Consider the following 21,678-nt stretch of genomic DNA (forward strand, 5'->3'; position numbering starts at 1 on the left):
GCAAAAAAATCCTCTTGATATGCAAATTATTTTGTCAAGGCGCTCTTCCTCCTCCCTCCCAGCTTAAATAGACGCTCCAAGCCCAGGACGTATCATTCAGACTCTGTCTTATCGACAGACCTGCTCTTCACCTGAGAACGGCTGCTTGCGTTGTGGCCGAAACGTCGTGAGAATTATTTTATTATGTTTTATTTTTATTATTTTATTATTTCCATTCTACGTTACTTTACCGAAAGAACCAAGAAGATAGTTAGAGGGTGGTTGATGGAGGCAGGAAGGGGTGGAAGGGGAGAGTTGGGAGTCGCGTGGTTAGTGCTGTCAAATCCTGTACAGCCCCTACCCTATCGGTAGCGAATCAGGTGCATAAACCAGGAAGTGAGGCACAGGGCATGAGTGGCTTAGTCTGGATAATGGCGCGCAGGAGAGTGGATGTGTGCAGACGAACGGGTTCTAGTGCCACCGCACCATGCACACCAGGTCGAGTCACCACAGAAAGTTCCTCATTGCCCAGACAAACTCGGAGGGAGATAAAATGTTACACAGTCTGTGTCGTCTTGGTCTTCATATTGTTGGTGGTGCGTTGTAGGTGTGCAGGTGACTTGTTGCTAGGCAGGCAGCTAACTCTATGAAAGGGCTCTGCCTGAACGGGAGGCCTTCAGTTTAGCAAACCCTCTCTTCTGCCGGCGAAGTGTGCACAGGGTCTTCACCCCAAGAAGCCATCTCCCTGAGCCATGGGAAGGCCGCATAACCTCGGGTGGAGGTGGTATTGGGGGTGTGTAGATGGGGTAAGGCGCCAACTTTAGGTATTGCGCACGCCGTGTGCAGAGGGGCCACCACCAATAAATTTGTATTTTGCACCAAGCGGTTCTCCCCCTATTAGGCCAAACCAGGCACGGCCCCATACAACTACGCCCTTCATGGCCAGAGCTCGGGAAAAGGAGGGAAAAATGCAGACTCGCCGTGGGTGTGACGCAAGGAGCCAACTTTAGGCCCTGCTCATGTCGCATGTAAATAGGCCACCGCCGAGTAATTTGTATTACACTGTGTAACAATTTTTTTGGTTCCTGGGTAGTAAGTGTTATTTTCTAATTGCTTATGCCTCAAAGTACAGAAAATGACTATTATTCCCCAAAAACTTTGCTTTTGTGACCAGGAGAGTTATATTTTGAAATTTACCAATTTTCCAGAACATTCCAGATAGATTCAGTGCTGAGTAAACTTGGAGTAACTTCTAGAACATTCTAGAACTTTCCAGTAATATAAATAGTAGTATAAATGTAGTGCCTGAAATATGCGCCACGCGCGGGAGTCGGGGGCACGTGTTCGCAGAGTACAGTGGGAGCATACGAGGTCGAGGTTGTTATTGTCGTCAAGGCGCGAGGAGGAGGCTAGAGACGGATAGGGGGCAATTAAGGACACAGGGCGCTGATTGGCTGGGATTTGTTACTGTCTAAATGTGACGCCAAGCTGTCTGAGGACAGTAGCAGGTGGTAGGGAGTGATTAGGGACGCAGGGCGCTAATTGGCCGGGAGGTTGTTGTTGTCGCTAAGTGGCGCTGCGTTGTCTGGAGCACGTGGCGGGTGCCAGCGGGGGCTGTGGGCGAGGGGCGTCACGGGGGACGCCACCTGATTAATTAGAGATTAATTGGCTTGGGCATAAAGAGAGGGGGTTTTGAAGGAGACGGGAGTTCGCGCCTGGGAGGAGAAGAAGAATGTTGGAGCGGAAGCAGCAGAGCCAGAAGCAGTAGAGAAGTATAGGGTAGCAGCAGAGAAGCATACGGAAGCAGTGGAGAAGTATAGGGTAGCAACGGAGAAGTATAGGGTAGCAGTGGAGAAGTATAAGGTAGCAGTGGAGCAGCCAGCAGAAGCGACTGGAGTGTGATGGCGAAGCCAGCAGAAAGCGGCTGGAGTGTGGCGGTGAAGCCGATAGAGACAAGGCTGAGTGTGACGGAGAAGCCGATAAAGAGCGGCTGAACTGTGATGGAGAGAGTGGAGAGGAGAGTCGACAGAGTGAGAGACGCGGAGCGAGCAAGGCCGGCGGAATGCGGCGAGCGAGCGGAGAGCGTGCTGGAGGAATGTTGATTGGTGTTAGCGGAAGGAATGTTGATCGGTATTAGCGAAATAAAGTGAGAAAGAAAAGCAAGAAGCTGCCGTGTCGAGTTCAGCACTACATAAATACAGAGGCCTTAAGTCCACCAGTTCAGTTAGGTTCCAGCTGCCTTCGTGGATACATATCTGCGTTTTTCTGAGATGGCATCACGAGGCTGCAAGCATCCGGCAGACGCATTTTGCTATGTCTACGACCAATTTATCAAGACAAGAGCGAAAAGTACTCTGTGGAAGCATCTGCTAAGATGTGTGAAGCCTACAAGACATATTTCGGCATGCCTGTAGGGGATCAAGACTAACCCTGGGCACCTCATTTAACCTGCGAGCAATGCAAACAAATTCTGGAAGGTAAGATGGACAATTTTTGCTCGAAATTTATTTGTTATATAATTTGTAAAAAAAAAAAATATGTTTACAATTTTCAATGATATTGAAAAAAGATATCATATATGAAAAATGTTGCGAGAATCTCTTACACATTAGTCATGGGTGAAATGTATTTTTGTAGGATGGTACAAAGGGGAAGAGAGAGTCACGAAGTTCGCTATCCCAAGAATTTGGCGGGAACCCACTGACCACTCAAGCAACTGCTACTTCTGCATGGTGGACCCGTACAAACGTCGGACTGGCAAGAATGCACCTGCTATCACGTATCTTCCTTCCTTCATCCATGGCCCCGGTGCCACACTGCCATGAGCTCCCCGTACCCACTCCTCCGGAGAAAGAGAACAGCCATCTTTATAAGACAGCAGCAAGTCAGAGAGCGAGGGAAAGGTGTAGATCCAGATGACAATTTCAGCGGTGGAGCTGAGGAGAGAAACCCATAAAAAAAAGACCTCAACGACTTGATCAGAGATCTTGGTTTCACCAAGTCCAATGCCGAGCTTTTGACGCCTAGGCTCAAGCAGTGGAACTTGTTGGATGAAAGTGTGCAAGTCGCAGTTCAGAGGAAGCATCACCAATCTTTTTGCAGCTTCTTCACCCATCAAGATGGGCTCTGCTTCTGCCACAATGTGACCAGTCTGTTCGAGGCAATCGGAATCGCCTGTAACCAGAATGAGTGGCGCCTCTTCATTGACAGCTCATCCAGGAGCCACAAAGTAATGCTGCTCCATAATCGTAACAAGAATCCGTCTCTTCCGCTGGCTCACTCGGTGCACCTCAAAGAGGATACAACAGCATCGATACCTTTCTGGATGCCTTGAGTATGGCTGGGAGGTCATCGGACACTTCAAAATGGTGGCATTCTTGATGGGTCTCCAAGGCGGTTTTACCAAGTTTCCCTGCTATCTTTGCCTTTGGGACAGCAGGGACACCAAGGCGCACTACCACAGGCGGGACTGGCCACAGCGGACCGAATTCTCTGTGGGGAGGAACAACGTCAATTGGGAGCCACTGGTGCTGATGCCACCACTGCACATCAAATTGGGCCTTATGAAACAATTTGCCAGAGCTGTAGATAAGGAGTCGGCAGCCTTTAAGTACCTTCAAGACTTCTTCCTTAAGCTGTCTGAGGCAAAGGTCAAAGCCGGTGTCTCCGTCGGACCACAGATGAAGAAGATCCTGGAGTGCAATGAATTCCCCAAGAAGCTCACTAGGAAGGAGAAAGTGGCTTGGAACAGCTTTGTTGCAGTGGTTCGTGGCTTCCTGGGCAATTACATGGTCGAAAACTACGTGGAGCTGGTTGAGACTCTGGTGAAAATCTACGGCACAATGGGCTGTAGGATGTCCCTCAAAGTCCATATCCTTGATGCTCAACTTGATAAATTCAAGGAGAACATGGGAGCATACTCGGAGGAGCAAGGCGAGCGCTTCCACCAGGATATACTGGACTTTGAACGCCGCTACCAAGGACAGTATAACGAGAACATGATGGGAGACTACATTTGGGGGCTGATTCGTGAAAGTGATTTACAGTATAATCGTAAATCTAGAAAAACTACTCACTTCTACATTTTTTCTAGGTAATTTTTGTATTACTTTAGTATAAATACATGTCAATTTGTATTCATATGTAGTTTTTTCTGACTTTATGTGAACGATAAAACACAAATACACCCGTTTTCTTATTGAAAATAGATAAATTTCCAAATATAACTGTCCTGGTCACAAAAGCAACGTTTGTGTGGAATTATAGCTATTTTCTACAATTTTTAGGCATGAGCAATTAAGAAATGATACTTACTACCCAGGAATAAAAAATTGTGTTATATAGTGTTATCATTCTACTCCACTCCTGAAACCAATCTGTCACGTGACACGAGGTCAATGTGAGCAAGGTGAGGGAATTGAGGAGGCGGCACCACCCGAGGTCTTGCTGGAGGGGTGAGGGCCAGCCCGAAAGTAGCCCCGCTTCATGTAGTCCCTCATGCGCCATCATCGCTAGACTCTCTACCATGCCACCTGGCCAAGCCACTGGCCTGACAGGACTGCCCCTGGCCAGCCTCGCTTTCTCCTTCCGTGTTCTCCTCTCCTGCCTGGAAAGACAGCCTTTCCCCTGAGTGGGCAGGAGGTGCTAGTTTGGAGGCCAGGGGTCGACTGGCAGTGGCACACCCCTGAGTACGGGGGTAGCCACACCCCTCGAACTGGCTCTCTACACCAGATGGCTCTGTGGGCTCCATATCCGAGTCCCGGAGTGAAGTGTGGGAGGGGGGGCTGGGGGTGCAAGAGCAGCCCCGAGCCGCACTCGCCCCGATTGCAGCCCCCCTGAGGGGTACTCCTCCTCCCCCTCTGAGTGCACTGGCATATGCCACAGACTCATGATCCCACATCTCACGCGGGGTGTAGTCATATCAGGCCGTGCCTGGTCTGATCTAATAGAGGGGAAACTGCTTTATTGATAATTATCACATCGTCTCCATGGTGGCTGGCCACTGTTCATATTTGCTTTTCAGAGCCAGACAAACTCTGTATGTGTGGAGAGTGGCACTCGCATACAGGTTTCCATGGCGGGTAAAATAGGTTGTTTTTATCAGTGACACTTTGAATCTCAGCAACCAACAAAAAAACATTCCCCATGCCCACTCTGATATGTGATTATGCAGTTGCGGATGTATGACGATTGTTATTTAGATGTTCATTTATTGGGCATCTGTTTAAAAAGAGCTTCATAGCTCATCGGATTCCTCCAGGATAAATGAAGGTTTTGATTATCCACGGGCACTCCAGACATGTGGTCTGGGGAAACCACATGTGACTTCTGTTGGGGTGCATGAGGAGAATGCCATGTAGTGTTGCAATGTGGTGTTTACAGTAGTTCAGCAAGACGGATACGAAACGCTTAAATTAGGTGATAATCTGTTGAGACTGCGAGGAGGTGGGTCTAAGATGAGGAAGAAGGCAGCTCGCTCAGGCGAGGGGAGACGTGGCTACACAACATCGCAACGGGACCCGTGGCACAACGAGACACAATAGCGACCTAAGTTGCTTATGCTAAAGGGACCCAAGCGCCAATACGTCGCAGCATCTGGGACAGACAATGTAGGAGGTCCAGGGTAGTCACATTCTGGGGCCAGATGAAGCCCAAGGAAGATGAGGTCCAGGGCAGCCATGGTCGAGATGAAGCCTGAGTCATTCAAACTGGCAGATGAAGTAAAAACATTTGTGCCAGTGTCACTGAGGTACAACACCAACAAGCCTCCGGGAAGCAACGAGGGCAGTACAGCATCTGCGGTCCAACAAGCCCCAAGGGCAGATGAGGCTGGGACAGCTCGCTTGACGTGGCAATGATTTGGAGAGGTGGTGAGGCAGCATGGCGGTAATTCTGGGTGTAGTCCGGGGGAAGCAACAGCAAGTTGGGGAGAAAAGAGAAACCGCACATTATTGAGGGAGAGATTAGCATTAATTCTAGATTTGAAGCTTTCGTGACTACAAACTTAGAATACAAGAATACAAGTCCTCCAGCCCAAGAGGGGGTCTGGAGCAGGTGACAATTACAGATGAAAGGTGGCCATCTTACATTGTCTATGCAATTTTTTTCCTAGAAAATGAAAGCTTTATAACTATAACTTAAGTGAAATGCACGATTCCCCAAAGCATAATCAATACAATGAGCCGAAAGGAAAGGTAGCCAAGGGTGGCACCCATCTCTCCAGCACCAAGAGCTCTGTCAAGGGAAGGAAAATAAATGAGGGTTGAAGACAGCGACTGGAAGGCATGAGCAAAGGAATGGGCAGCGTACAGACTACACAATAAGCAGCTGTAGGCGCAGAGCAACACCAGCATCACCACAGACTGAGTCAGCAAATGTCTCCCATGATACAATGTCACACATGGGCCCCACTTCACATCCTGTAAGTGGCCCACAACTTGGATAGCTTTGAGACTCTCCAGAAACACGAGCCCCCCAGTAAATAGCCTCAGATACTCATTCAGTTTTGCAAGTTTCCCAAAGGCGACATGACCATCTGGGGGAAAGAAGAAAAAAACGTCATTATCATTAACATATGCAAATCTAGTTTCACAGATATATAACGCAATACGTTGACTTTTATATGATTAAAGAAAGTAATATCAGTCTTAAAGATGGACCAGGACCACTTTATGTTGAAACAAACACAAACAGGAATAGTTTTACATCATAATAGTGGACAGCCCCACTGAAGGATCGTAACCTTATCGTGGTGGTCAAGTTTGCATGTTCCAATGACCCTCAGAGCTATCACGTGGAGTCTACTCCTGGTAGGGTTTCTCTTGGCAAACATATCTGGGGGGAGGTTCCAGACAAATAACGGTAAAAAAGGCCATTATGAATGGTTCTGAAATAGAAAAATTAGAGAACCTCGCCCGGATAAGGTATACTGAGACACCTCCCTGGAGCCAGGCATGGGGGTGGTGTTCACTGACAAAATCGTGGTGGCCGGGTGACCTACATAACCCGGTCGGGCCCAGCCCAATATGACTACGTGGTGCCATCCTGTGGGTGAGGGGCGGGTGTGATTCCTGTATGGCAGGGAGTGGGATGATCTCAGATAGACTAGACTTTGGCAATAGACACCAGCAATTGGGATGTTGAATTTCACATCACTGGGGGGGGGGGGAAGGAGCCAGAGCTAGTGGAAGAGGTGGAAAGGTATCGACTAGATATAGTCAGTCTCACCTCCACACACAGCATTGGCACTGGAACCAATTTTTTTGATCAGGGGTGGTCTCTCTCTTGTTCCAGAGAAATCCCTAATGAGAGGCCCTGGGTGGGTGTAGGGATACTCACAAGCCCCCGGCTGAGTGCTGTTTAGTTGGAGTTTGTCCCAATATATGAGAAGGTTGCCTCAATGAAAATTCAGGTCACAGAAAGGAAAACTCTGACTGTTGCCTGTGCTTATGCACCAAACAGCAATTCAGAGTATTCGGCCTTCTTGGAAATGGTGGGTGTAATGCTCAATAGAGTGCCACCTATCGACTCCATAGTCTTACTGAGCGATTTCAATGCTCATGTGAGAAATGATGGAGATACCTGGAGACGCGTGATTGGGAGGAATGCCCCCCCTGATCTGAACCCGAACAGTGAGATGCTATGGAATTCTGCATTTGTCACGGGATGTCAATAACAAATATCATGTTCAAACACAAGAATGCTCATAAGTGTACTTGGTATCAGAGCATCTTGGGCCGAAGGTCAATAATTGTCTTAATAGTTGTATCATCGGATGTAAGGCTTCATGTTCTTGACAATCGGGTGAAGAGAGGGGCCAAGCTGTCAACTGATCACCACCTGGTTGTAAGTTGTATCCGACGTTTGGGGTACTGAGCAGATGAACGTGGAAGGCCCAAACAAATAGTGCGGGTTTTCTGGGAACGTTTGGAGGAAGATCCACCGCAGAAAATGTTTAATTTCCACTCCCAGGACAACTTATCCTACACTCCAGGGGAGGTCATGGATATTGCGTTTGAGTGGACAATGTTCCAGACCTCAATTGTCGATGCAGCTACGACAAGCGGTGGCTTGAATGCAGTTGGTGCCTGTCATGGCGGCGACCATAGGACCTGCTGGTAGACACCAGTGGTAAAGGAAGCTGTCAAGTTGAAGGAGGCTTCCTGAGTTATGCTCAGAAAACGGTTTGTCGACTCGATTGAGAAGTACCGGCTTTCCAAGAGGGTGGCAACGGTAGCAGTCGCTGAAGCAAAAGCCCGGGTATGGGAAGAGTTTGGTGAAGCCATGGAGAGGGACTACCTGGCAGCCTCAAATATGTTCTGGCAAACCATCCGATGCCTTAGAAGGGGTCGACGAGACATGGCCCAGGCTGTTCTCAGTCAGGGTGGTGGAACATTGAACTCAACTAAGGAGATAGTCGAGAGGTGGAAGGAACACTTTGAGGAGCTCCTCAACCCGGTGGGCATGCCCTCCCCTCAGGATGCAGCCTTGCAAACAGGTTGGGGGGTCGGATCCATCACGGCTGCTTAAGTTACTGCGGCGGTTGAGGGCCTTCATAGCGGGAATGCTGCTGTGGTGGACAAAATTCGCCCAGAGTTGTTTTTCAAAGCACTGGACATTGCAGTAATGTCGTGGTTAACACGTCTCTTGAATGTTGCATGTAAGACAGGTACAGTACCTCTGGAATGGCAAACTGGGGTCGTGGTTCCCATTTTTAAGAAAGGGGACCAGAGGGTGTGCTCCAATTACAGAGGGATCACACTCCTCAGCGTCCCAGATAAAGCTTATACCAGATTCCTGGAGAGGAGGCTCCGCCCGGTGGTCGACCCTCAGATCAGGAGGAACAATGTGGATTTGTTGTCATGGTCATGGAACGATGGATAATCTATTTTTCCTCTCACAGATATGAGGGGTCGTGGAAGTATGCTTCTCCAGTCTACATCTGCTTTGTAGACTTGGAGAAGGCATATGATCATGTTCCCTGCAATGTCTTGTGGGAAGTGCTGCGGGAGTATGATGTACCGGTGCCGCTTTTGTGTGCTATCAGGTCCCTCTATTCCCGGAGTGAGAGCTATTTCCGTATTCTTGGTTTTAAATCAAGGTTGTTCGCTGTGGGTATTGGACACCGCCAAGGATGCATCTTGTCTCCACTCCTGTTTGTGATTTTCATGGACAGGATATCAAGGAACTCTACCAGGCACGTCCCACTGGGCGAGGCCGACCCAGGACACGCTTCTGGGACTATGTCGCTCAACTGGCATGGGAACACATGGGAATTCTCCAGGAAGAGCTAGAGTCTGTCGCCAGGTAAAGGGAGGTCTGGGCTACTCTACTCAACATGGTGTCGCCGCAACCCTCACCAGGACAAACGGATTGAGAAATGAACAAATGATCGAACGAACGAAGTAGTGGTCAGCACCATAGACCATATATTGTTACACGTGGTAAAGCGAAATAAAAGTAACCATTTTAAAAGTTTTCTTTGATTTTGGGCATGATGTAAGAATGTTTAGAGGTGGCTTTCAAAAGCACTCAAGAATTATAATCTTTATTTAGACTGCAGAAATCCGATTAACTGTGAAGCTCTTTTTCAGAGACGTCCAGTAGGGTACGACCATCTTGTGCCCGTTACCTGCCATCTGTAAAGACTCCACCTGACAGCCCCAGTCAGAGGTAAACATTGCGGTGCCCAAATGTCGACAATCACCATTTTAAATGTTTTTTTCGAGCAATGTTACTTTTATATACAGGGTTAACCAGAGATTTCTTTAAATTTGATACAAGGGGGATCTGGTCCCTGCTTCTCTCTACCCCATCGTGTATGCTAATAACTAAAATGTCACAATTGGCCCGTTTAGTATGATTCTCAGTCATGCCGCCCTGTCCCCTTATTGAATTTTCTGTGATCTTCAATTTACTTTTTTAAGTGTATTCCCTAATTATCTGCATGCATTTAATGGCCTAACTCGCTGCCAATAGAAACACGAGACATTTTATTGATGTAACACAAACTCTGGTAGCCATTCCAGCTGTGTGTTGCTTCAAACCAAGTACGACCATAGTAAAATGCTAAAAAAATTAAACTTTACTAAATTGTAAAATGTACACAATGGCGATGCACTGGCATGTTTTCAAAGCATGACGCATGGTTAATGAGATTCAAATATCAGAGGCCTGTGTATTATGACATCTTCAATTAAAAAGGAAGTAGCCAAACAAGGGCTCTACTGAGTCTAATCTTAGTGTGGGTGTCTTTAATAAGTAAATATAAATACTCAAATCAATGTTGAAATCACTCATGGAAGACTTAATTTTTCAAAATATGAAAATAAATATCTGACTATGGGAATAAAAACAGAACTCAATATTCTTTCATATTAATTAATTACTTCTGTTTAACTTCTAAACAACAAAAAATAGTTCAGGTGCACATACCTTCTTCAATGACACGTACCTTGCACGTAGGCATAAAGGGTTTCCATTTGTGTTACGGTCACTTGATAATACACTAAACATGTAGTTATCCTTAGCACAAAGCACAAGAGTTCCACTAAATTAATACATCTTTTAAAATACCCAAATTTTGTTTTAATTATTTTTCGAATATCATAAGCCGATAGGCACAGGTTTAGGAGAAACATTGAGATATAAGCAGCCGTGGTGAGGACAGACCACACGTCCCCGTTGTCGTGTATGGGAAATATCCGCATCTTGACGTGTGGGTTGACAGCACCTAAAACACGACATTTTAGTTTTTTTATGAAAGGACAGTGAAATTGTTTTAAAATATTGTACGCCTCTTCTTAACCTAATCTGTACTGTACCTGACATGTGTTTATATTTCAATATTGTGTAAATTCAAATATTACTGTTGGTGTTTGATGAATTTCATTTGAAAAGTCATCATCGGCAGCCATGATTAATCCACTGCTGAATGAATGTCTCCGCAAGCCATCGCTATGTCCCACGGTTTTGCGATGCAACAATTTATCAAACACCTGCACACGAGCTTCTTCGATTACTCTGTCTAAGTGGTGGACTGTCAGGTGTGAATGCATGTTAACAAACATTTTTATTTGTATTTGTACGTTCAATGCACTTTGAATATGATGATGGCTGACAAAAGTGGTTTTCACACTTTACACTTGCCCACACTATAATATTCACATAAAAAAAGTCTGATCCAAGGAAAGCGTCATGTGTAACTCACCAGACGGAGAGAGAACCAGGTGCAATATCAGGTGACAGAGTAGGCGTGTGTTTGCGTTAAACAAAGTGAGTTCGGTGACCAGTTCTGCTGTGCGTGGGTCGATCCACAGATTCTCCTTCAAGTAGGCTACAGTGTTAGCTGCCTTTCCTGCATCGTTTTCTACTTCCACCAAGTAGCCACCTCCGCCAAATTGCCCTGAACAAAAAAATATTTCATAACGTTAAGCAAATGGGAATAAGTATAATGTTGATCTCTAATGTTACAAATAATAATTATTTAAAACTGTTAATTTCCTTTTAATTTATTACAATACTTTACCTGGAACATCTCTTAGGTTAGTCTTCATTTGCAAGGGCATCAATAGTACTTACTGACACTTTTAAGATACATTATTTAACATGCAAATGTGTGTTTATAGAGCATGGCATGCATAAATATGCGTCTAAATCGCAGTCCCAGTGTTCAATTTAACTCAGCAATGCAAACACAGGACAACCACCGTTCACTTAATCACATCTGTTGCTCACCAAGTAATTTCATAACTATTTCCTCATACAATAGTTAGGTTTTATGAAGTAAATACATTGATTCGTTTTCCTGTGGCCAACATTAAAATATTAGTTCAATGGACTTACCAAGAGTTCTTGAGAGGTCCATTTCTCCAAGATCCTGGTAGATCCAATATTGGTCTCCCTCTGATCGCCCTGTTATATTGGACATCACCCATGCCTCAAAATAGCTGTTCTTGTCTTCTTCAGGTGCAGTGTACTGACCATTTTGCAACATTTTCACATAGTTCATCTCACTTGGGGCTGCCACATATATCCATGCATAAACACGCAAAGTACACAGTTTATACACATTGTAAAAGACTGAACTTATTTCTTAGACCTTCTTTTTGTATTCATTTTGTTCTTCCCCTGCACCTCCGATTAGCACGGTTGGCTATATACAAAGAAGTTCAACATACATACAACAATACAATAGCATGTCAATCTCTTTTCCTTAGCCTTCTGGACCAATGTTTCCAATCGCGTTGTTTAACCAGGACTAAATGTACCCATCTGCTGCTGTGGAGCCATAAATCACCTGGCAAGGCCAATATGCTGAACCCTGCATGTTACTTACCGATGTGGGCAGAGCAGGCACCCCAGGGAGGTGCAGCTGGAGCATTTTTTACATCAGCACATATTCATAGTTGCTATCCCAGCCATATAAATGTAAATGTATGATTGAGGACAAAGCAACCTCGGTCTAGAGGTCCCTGTATTGGTGATGGACGGGCAAGTGGAATGTGAGAGACATTGTTTATGGATCGCGCTCTCTCTCTCAATACTAGGACCACCATTCCCTACACTTTGGACAAAGGGTTTAGGTCAAGTCACTCCAAGTTGGAGGCCTGACTATGTGTTTTCCTAATGTATGAGGTTCAATGTTGATCGAATACATGGCAGTCCCCAGCAGAAGTATGAAAATTCCCGCGCTTAAGCCCCTGGGGACGTCCCCTTTTCGCTGGGAGTAATTCAAAAGTTTATTGACAATGGGCGGTTGAGGAAGGCAGAGAGGGGTGGAATGGGAGAGCCGGGGTCACGTGATTGGTGCTGGCAAATTCTGCACAACCCCTCCACTATCGATAGCAAATCAGGGAGCTAGACCAGGAAGGGCGAGATACAGAGCATGAGCGGCACAGTCTGCTGGAGAGTGGACATGTGTGGAAAAATGGGAAGATGTAGAGTTCCGTGGAAACTCTCACCTTCTGGGTTCTAGTGCCACTATGCATGCACACCAGGTCGAGTTACCCAGAAAGTTCCTTTATTCCCAGCCAAACCAGAGGTGAGAGATTCAATGTTAAACAGTCTGTATCGTCTTGGTCTTAATATTGTCATTGGTACGTTGCGGGGGTGCAAGTGACCGTTGTGCTTAGGCAGGTAGCTAATATGAGAGGGCTCGGCCTGAATGAGATGCCTTCAGTTTAGAAAATCCTCCCTGTCACCAGCGAGGCGTGCACAAGGTCTTCACCCCGCGGAACTGTATAGTTCCATGGGAACTCTCACCTTGTGGGTTCCAGTGCCACCGCCCTGTGCACACTAAATCGAGTCACCCCAGAAAATTCCTCTATGCCCTGAGAAGCAGTCTCCCTGAGCCATGGGAAGGCTGTAAAACCTGGGGTGGAAGGGTTATTGGGGGTTGTCTGCGTGGGGCAAGGGGCCAGCTTTAGGCCGTGCCCATGCCACCTGCAGAGGGGCCACCGCCAAGTAATTTGTATCATGAACCAAGCCCTCCCCCCTCTTATCAGACGAGACCAGACGCGGCCAATTATAACCACGCCCCATGCAGCGAAAGGTCGCAAAAACGCGGGAAAAGTGCAGATTCGCTATCAGTGTGGCGCGAGGGGCCGATCTTAGGTTGTGTTCACACCACCCCTGTAGAGAGATGAACATATATCCATACCCACCCACAGATAATGGTATAGAGATATATAGCAACCATGGCAGCCGTTCACTAAAAGGTGACGGCGACGAGACCTGCACGCTTGTGTCAGGCTGCATGCACTTTGAGGCCACGTGAAGCATCAAAGGTTTGTTGTCAGAAAACTAAGCCAGTTTCTGGTTAAATATAGATACATGCACACACACACACACCCGTGTACGTGTAGATATATCCACCTACATGGCGACACTATCCAAACGATGATCACACGAGCACTTCCAACTCAACAAAGTGGGGGTGGAGTGTAAACCCCTGTGTGAGGTCGTGAGGTGTGGAATGATTGCCCAGCTGCTGAGGTGTGGGATGATGAACTCTGTTGCGCACGTTGGTGCACATGGAGGACGGGAGGAAGTACCCTCCAGGAGGGCGCTGCTCGGAGGATGTACAGTGTTCTATACAGGGGACGAGGACACTGAGGAAGAGATGGAGACCTGCCAGAGGCAGGCCCGTCGAGTTCGCAGCCAGGCTCGGCGGCATGGTAGAGGGTTGCGCAATTCACCCCCGGAGGAGTTGCTAACGTAGACTAGCGATGATGGCACATGACGGCCTAGCAGAGGCAGGACCTGCCCCGGGCCAGCCCCACCATGTCGGCAAGGCCTCGGGTGGAGTCGGCCCACTAATTCCCCCACCCTGCTCGTGTAGACATGACACTGCTTTCTACTGCTGCCTTTGACACCATGGGCCACTTTTTACACTAGGAGCATCTCCAGAACCCTGTAGGCATTTGTAATAATTCTCTCCTGGTTCCACCATCACTTCGCAAACAGCTCCTTGTAAGTTTTTTTACAAGGAATCCCTGCGCTATAGTGTCCTGTAAGACTCCATTATTCGGTCCCCTACATTCAGATACTATTTAAATACATTTTAAAATATGTAGCACTAATTAACTTTGAGAGCCTTTGTCCATTTCGGTGACTGCACATTAATTATTTTGAATAAGATTTTGAATGAAGTCGATTGGGAATTGAAATTCACACAACAATTGACGTGAAGATATCTCCAGAATAAATGTCCTTTTATTCTCCAACTACAACTCGAAATCTTTACGACAAGAAAATGTCACTCTCAGCTCTCAGCCCACGTGTCATAGCACACACGCGGCCGCCATTACTCCTACCTCTGAAACATTATAAATACATATTTACCTTTTTTGTATCTCAGTTGTCTCATTTGGACCACTCCAACAACAAGCACATTGGCGAGGACTGTATTGTGCAGAGTGCCACCACTGGCTGCCACGCTGCTACTGGAGGTGGCTTTCATGTGTGGCAAGAGTGAGCCGGACACCCAGTTCCAGTAACTGGCCACGTCAGCTGTCTTAAATAAATAAAAACACAGCAATCGTCATCCACGTCTTTTGTTAAACTATTATATGGCTTTCAATAAAAAATCAAGCCAACAGCTAACCCATCCCTCGTTAAGAGTAATTCTAGGCAGCATGAGGCAATGATTACTATACTGTACTGACCATTCCCAACAAGAGCGAACCCCGTATACAGTCTTCTCATTGCTCTACTGTTGATTAAATAAAATGGCCATCTTGTTGAGGATTGGGGTCTGAACAAGGCTAAATAATGTATTTTTTCACAGCATGATGAGGTCATTTGTAATGAAACGCATGTTGGGAGGACTGATTCCATGTTCACTATTAAAGATGTATCATTACAAGAATCGGTGAAGTGTAGCACCAAGTATCAACACGTAAAGCATTCCGCAATTTTCCCAATGCAAACTGTCTTAAAACGAACACATTTACTATATATTTGCTTCGGAACGTTGTGTATTGTTAGCTGCCTCTCTGCTTACCTTTTCGAATTGCCTTGTAAATGTCTTCTCAATGTTATATTTAAAATAAATTGCACAACTTCCTGAATGTATGTATGCTGCGAATAGAAGCACTGTCAGGTACAGTGAAAGGAAAATCGTTCTTAGGTCAAAGCAGCTTTGCCACTTTGTGGGATGTGCAAAATTTGACGTCTCTGTTGGAGAGTGAAAACCAGAGTTTATTATCGTTATAAAAACATTCATCAGCTTCATTTACATATGACATAACTAAACATATCGTTGTTCCTCGTTACTTTAAAGGATATTCACAAATAAACCTTATGGGAGGACCCCGGGGTCCCATAAGCCCCCGGCTCTCGCATAAACTGCGTTGTGATGTTATTTCATGTCTGTGGAAGGCGAACGATACGGCAGTCTATTCCTCTTGACGAGCTCTACACTATGCGCTAATTAAAGTTTCAAAGTCTGGCGGAAGACCTAGTGCAGAAATATTTCAACTTCCACCTTTGCAAAAACTTATCCTGCACTTCAGGGAAGGTCGTGGACATTGAGTTCGAGTGGATGATGTTCAGGACCTCAATTATGGATGCAGGTACAAAAAGCTGTGGCCTGAAGGCAGTTGGTGCCTGTCATGGTGACAACCCTAGAACCCGCTGGTGGACACGAGTGGTGAAGGACGCTATCAAGTTGAAGAATGAGGCTTTCTGAGCTATGCTCGGAAAAAGGTCTTCCAACTCCATTGAGAGGTACCAGCTTGCCAAGAGGGTGGCAGCTGCGGCAGTTGCTGATGCGAAAGCCCGTGCATGGGAAGAGTTTGGAGAGGCCATGGAGAGGGACTACTGGGCAGCCTCAAATATGTTCTGGAAAACCATCCGATGTCTTAGGAGGGGTCGACGAAATGTGGCCCAGGCTGTATTCAGTAAGGGTGGCATAACATTCAACTCAACTAAGGAGATAGTCGAGAGGTGGAAGGAACACTTTGATGAGCGCCTCAACCCGGTGGACATGCCCTCCTCACAGGAGGCAGCCCTGATAACAGCTGGGGAGGTCAGATCCATCATGGCTGCTGAAGTCGCTGCGGCGGTCGAGGACTTTCACAGCGGTAAAGCTGCTGGGGTGGACGAAATTCGTCCAGAGTTGTTGAAAACGCTGGACAGTGCAGTGTCGTGGTTAACATACCTCTTCCATGTTGCATTGAGGCGGGTACAGTTCCTCTGGATTAGCAAACTGGGGTCATGTTTCCCATTTTTGAAAAAGGAGAACAGAGGGCGTGCTCCAACTACAGAGGCATTACACTCCTGCTGGAGAGGAGGCTCCGCCTGGTGGTCGAGCCTCAGATTCAGGAAGAACAATGTGGATTCCGTCATCATCATGGAACAATGGACCAGATTTTTTCCTTCTCACAGATATTTGATGGGTCATGAGAGTATGCTTCTCCAGTCTATCTCTGCTTTGCAGACTTGGAGAAGGCATAAAACCGTGTCCTCCCGCAATGTCTTCTGGGAGGTGCTACGGAAGTATGATGTACTGATGCCACTTTTGTGCGCTATCCAATCCCTCTATTTCTGGAGTGAGAGCTGTGTCCGTGTTCCTGGTGTTAAATTACAATCGTTCACCATGGGTGTCAAACTCTGCCAATGGTGAGTCTTATCTGCACTCCTGCTTGTGATTTTCATGGACAGGATATCAAGGCGCAGCTGAGGTATGGAGAATATACAGTACAGGGGCATGGAGGTGGAGTCGCTGCTTTTTGCAGATAACATCCTTTTTGCCTCATCAGTCTGTGATTTCCAGTACACACTTTAATGGTTTGATGCCGATTCCTTTTTGCCTCATCAGTCTGTGATTTCCAGTACACACTTGAATGGTTTGATGCCGATTATAAAGCGGCTGGGATGAGGAGCAGCAACTCAAAATCTGAGATCATGGTTCACTCCCACGAGCCAGTGGATTGTTCTCTCCAGGTGAGGGAGGAACAGCTGCCCTGAGTGGAGGAGTTTAAATACCTCAGAGTCTCTTTCATGATTGATGGTACGTGGGAGTGGGAGATCGGCCCGCGGATTGGTGCCGGCACTGTACCGTTCTATGCAAGTGGAACGGGAGCTGAGTTCTCGAATAAAGCTCTCTATTTACAGGCCGATCTACATTCCCACTCTTACCTATGGTCATGAACTTTTGGTAATGACCGAAATAATGATATCACGGGTATAAGGGGCTGAAATTAAGTTTCTCTGCTAGGTTGCTGGGCTCACTCTCTGTGATCGGGTGGGGAACTCCGTGATCTTGGAGAGCTTCCGAGTCAAGCCGCTGCTCTTCCAGATCAAGAGGAGCCAGTTGAGGTTGTTCGGGAACCTGGTAAGGATGCCCCCTGGTAGACTCCCCATGGAACTCGACCGAGCACGTCCCACTGGGTGAAAACCTCGGGGCCGGCCTAGGAAACCTTGGTGGGACTATGTCGCTCGGCTGGCCTGGGAATGCCTGGGAATTCTCCAGAAAGAGCTAAAGACGGTCACCAGGGAAAGGGAGGTCTGGACCTCCCTAATCAACATTCTGCCACTGCAACAATCACCAGGACAAGCGGATTGAGAAACGAACGGACGAAAACGTCTTTTAATTTCAAATAACAATGCATAAAAACATGTCAATAACCACATCCTTACCTTTTACATGCACTACACTGTCTTGCTCTGCATTTGTATTGTTCATTATTTCATGATTTTCAGCATATGGCTTTAAAATTTCTTCTGCTTGACACTTAGTATTTCTCTTCCACAATAAACATTTTCCCATTGCGAACACAAGATTCTATAGTGTACACAACGCATACACAAGTCACATACGCACACTGGCAAAACTTCCAATCCATGATCTCTCTTTCCATGCAAACAATGAGCACAGTTGGCGACATACAGTGCAAAAGAAGTTCAATATACATAAAGGACGGAGTCTATATAAATTCAACAATTCAGGCACCTATACCATGAATACAAAACCTTACACAATGCTGTTGTCAGATGGCTGAATAGTGTGAAAGTCAAGTTATCCGGACTCCTCTCTTTTTTATTGAGATTTTTTTAATGTTACAAAAGTGAAATATTCACCTCAAGCAGAATATTTAAAACTGGTTTAACACTGATTGTGAAACTAAACGGCACTTTTAACATGTATACTTTATATACACCAGTTAAATGATATAAGTTCAGATCCATAGATGACAGACAGCACATGTGTAATGATAATAGAGTCAACCTATGGTGTGAGTGGACTAGTGGCCACGGGAGGTAATGACAGGGGAATCAGCCTACAGTGCGAATGGACTAGTGGCAACGGGAGGTAATGACAGGGAAGATAGCTTGCAGTACGAAGAGACTGGTGGCTACGGGAATGATCGAGAATAGGAGCGTGGCCAGGTGACGGAAGAGGATAGTAGAGGCTGCTGGGAGAGCGAGCAGTTTAGAACAAGCGAGAAGGTTTGAGAATTGGGGCGTGGCCTCAGACCGTATATAAGGGAGATGCACGGGAGACTCGCGGCTGTTGCAGTGGGGTCTACGCCTGCTCAAGTAAACATGTCTTCAATAAAAGAAACCATCTCAAGAATGTGTGTCAAGTCGTCATTACACATGTATTTATCCTATAACCTATATGATTTGAACAAATACGTTTTATATAAGCAACAACAACAACCACCATTCACCACTAAGTGGCAGCGACATCACCAAGAAGCCTGTGCAGGAGGTCACAGGACAGACCTAAAGGCCATTGGTTGGCTGACTGAAATGACTGGCCGATGCACTATCTGTGCCCCCTCCTGTGCCAACTTGTTGTGAGCGTCACTCCTCTGCCCTCCGTTGTTGCTGGAGGTCAACTGCCTCCAACTGTCCGGTAGTGCCCTTCACGAGCCTTCTCCACAAAGGCTGATCTTGATATTGCTGGTACCAGTCATCTGCAAGTCCACTCAGCTCCACATCCTCTTGTACCACATCATTTCCATATCTTCTCTAGCCCATGCCGCGTCTATTTAGCGCCCTCTATTTGGCTGAACAAAAGCTGTTTAGGCATGCGGTGGCTGGGTATGTGGGCTATATGACCCCGCCATCGCAGACCTTGCCTGCCGGAGGAGTTCACCAATGGGACTTTGTCCAGATCTTTCAAGAATTGTGAGCTCACACAATCGAGCATGCCAGCCTAAATGTTTCTAACCGGCGAAAACGTTCCATTAGAGGGGGTCAATGTTTCACAAGCATAGAGAAGGGAGGGCATTACTGTGGCCAAAAAAACCCGAAGCTTTGTGTGGAGCTGCGTTATGCAGCCGATGAAAAAATAATGCTGCTCGACTCATTGAGAGTGAGACCCCTGCTGTCAAACAGGAGCTGGTCATAAGCATACTGCCCAGGTATGGAAAACTCTCCACTATCTCCACAACTGCCCCATCACCAATGCTGAGTTGATGGGGTGGAGTGTGTGATGACACAAAATACGCAGGCAGGTGCTTAGTTTTGGTGTGGCTGATGGTAGGGGCTAACCTCTTAGCGGCACGCTCCAGGTCTAGCAGCAGCACCTCCAACTTCTCCTCTGAATGAGCAGCAGTTACCAGATCATCAGCATACATAACATGGTTGACCAATATGGAGCCATCCCTCAACTGCACTCAAGCATTGATCAGCCTCCATTGTATCTGTACTATATGGAGATTATTCCGGTACAGCCGTGGAAGGCTTCTCGAACTATGTGGTCAAAAAAGATGATAAAAAATGTGGGAGCCAGAAGACGCCCCTGCCACACCACAAGGTGAGGGAAAGGCTCCGACTCCCGGTGAAGTAACTTTATCCAGGTCTGCCCACCATCATGAAGGTCCTTAAAGATTTTGAGCAGACTCAGGGACTTCAAAAGTACAAAGAACAACCCAGAGCCTATAACTATTGATGGTATCATAGGCCTTGAGCAGGTAAATTAAGCAGAGACGTAGGTTCCCTATACCTCTGCTGTATTGGGGCTTCTTGAAGAGGGGGGGCATCAGGGCATCCTTTCAATCCTGCGGAACCCATCCATTGGTCCAGACTGTTATTGTGATGCCATATAGGGCAGTCTGCACAAAAACGCCACCCTCCCTCAACATTTCGCTTGGGAGATCATCTCTGCCCGGCACTTTCCATGGTCTCCGACTCTGGATCGCCTTCAGTACTTCCTCATAAGATGGCACTTCAGCCAACCACTCACCACTTTGCTCAATGATGTTTTCCAGGCCGAGTGATTTCTCCTCCCCCAAGACCTCACAGAAATGATCAGCACATCTGCAAACTTGTTTCTGGGCGTCGGAGATCGGATCACCTTTCTTTCCCCTAAAAATGGTGATAGGTGTGGCGCCTCAAGCTACTTTTTAATGGAGTGAAATGGTGATTTGTGATCACGGGCTACTGAGGCAGACTCCATCTCCTCAACAACCCCCGACCAGCACTCATCCTTGCTTCACCGCATGGCTCTCTGAACCTCCGAGCGAAGGCTTTGGTAAGCCTCCTCATTTTCCGACATGGGATGCTGTAGTTGTTGGGAGTGGGCCTGTCGCTTTTTATCACCCAGCCTGAACACCTCATCCATCAACCAGGGTCTCTGTGGAGGTTTAGACCATGTGTAATAAAGGTCTCCGTCTCTGTCTTTATTCTTGTTATGCCGCTCACACTCCGCCGGTCCCGACTGTGGACCGGCTGTTCCACTGGCGAGCCCCGCGCGCCCTTTCCGTCAGTTGCACTCCCGCACACCGCTGGCTGACGGTGTGCTTGGAGCCGTCTCCAGCCACGTGGCCGATGGCGCTGGAGACCTTCCACGGCTCGACGTGGTCCCACTTCGAGTCTATGCCAACTGCCACGAGCCTCTTCCGGATCCCCCTTATATTTCCCTCCCTCGTCTTCCCGTCTCCGCCTTCCACCACGCCCTTTCCGAACCTTCCAAATCACGCCCTTCACTTAGAGCCCCACCCGGCTCCGCCCCTCGGCTCCACCCCTGATCATCCGGGCATCCGATTGGGCCAGAGGTGGGCGGCGGACCTCCCCATACGCCCACCTTCAAGTTCAAGTTCATTTATTAGGTATAGCCCTGTGAGCCATTCGGCTCTTGAATCGGATGCAACAGCAACAAACAAAAAACAAAAACATGAACAAAAAACATCTTAAAGTGAATATGTGACTAAGTGCAAACAGAAAATCCAAGAAAAGACAGCA

The 21,678-nt window shown here is 47.0% G+C and overlaps 1 protein-coding gene across 1 annotated transcript in view; it reads right to left on the bottom strand.

Moving 5' to 3' along the window:
• Window positions 1-215: 215 nt before the first annotated feature.
• LOC144723953 (polycystin-1-like protein 3) overlaps window positions 216-21,678 on the bottom strand; it is a 41,122-nt gene continuing 19,659 nt past the window's right edge. The window contains exons 7-11 of the mRNA XM_078602735.1: window positions 18,124-18,268; window positions 15,485-15,657; window positions 14,824-14,995; window positions 11,824-12,000; window positions 216-11,383 (exon numbers count right to left, since the gene is read on the bottom strand). Coding sequence (XP_078458861.1) covers window positions 11,142-11,383; window positions 11,824-12,000; window positions 14,824-14,995; window positions 15,485-15,657; window positions 18,124-18,268 — 909 coding nt within the window. The 3' untranslated portion in view covers window positions 216-11,141. The remainder of the gene's footprint in view (window positions 11,384-11,823; window positions 12,001-14,823; window positions 14,996-15,484; window positions 15,658-18,123; window positions 18,269-21,678) is intronic.

This window comes from Lampetra planeri, chromosome 19 (genome assembly GCF_965212315.1).
Source record: "Lampetra planeri chromosome 19, kcLamPlan1.2.h2, whole genome shotgun sequence".
Classification (NCBI taxonomy): Eukaryota; Metazoa; Chordata; class Hyperoartia; order Petromyzontiformes; family Petromyzontidae; genus Lampetra; species Lampetra planeri.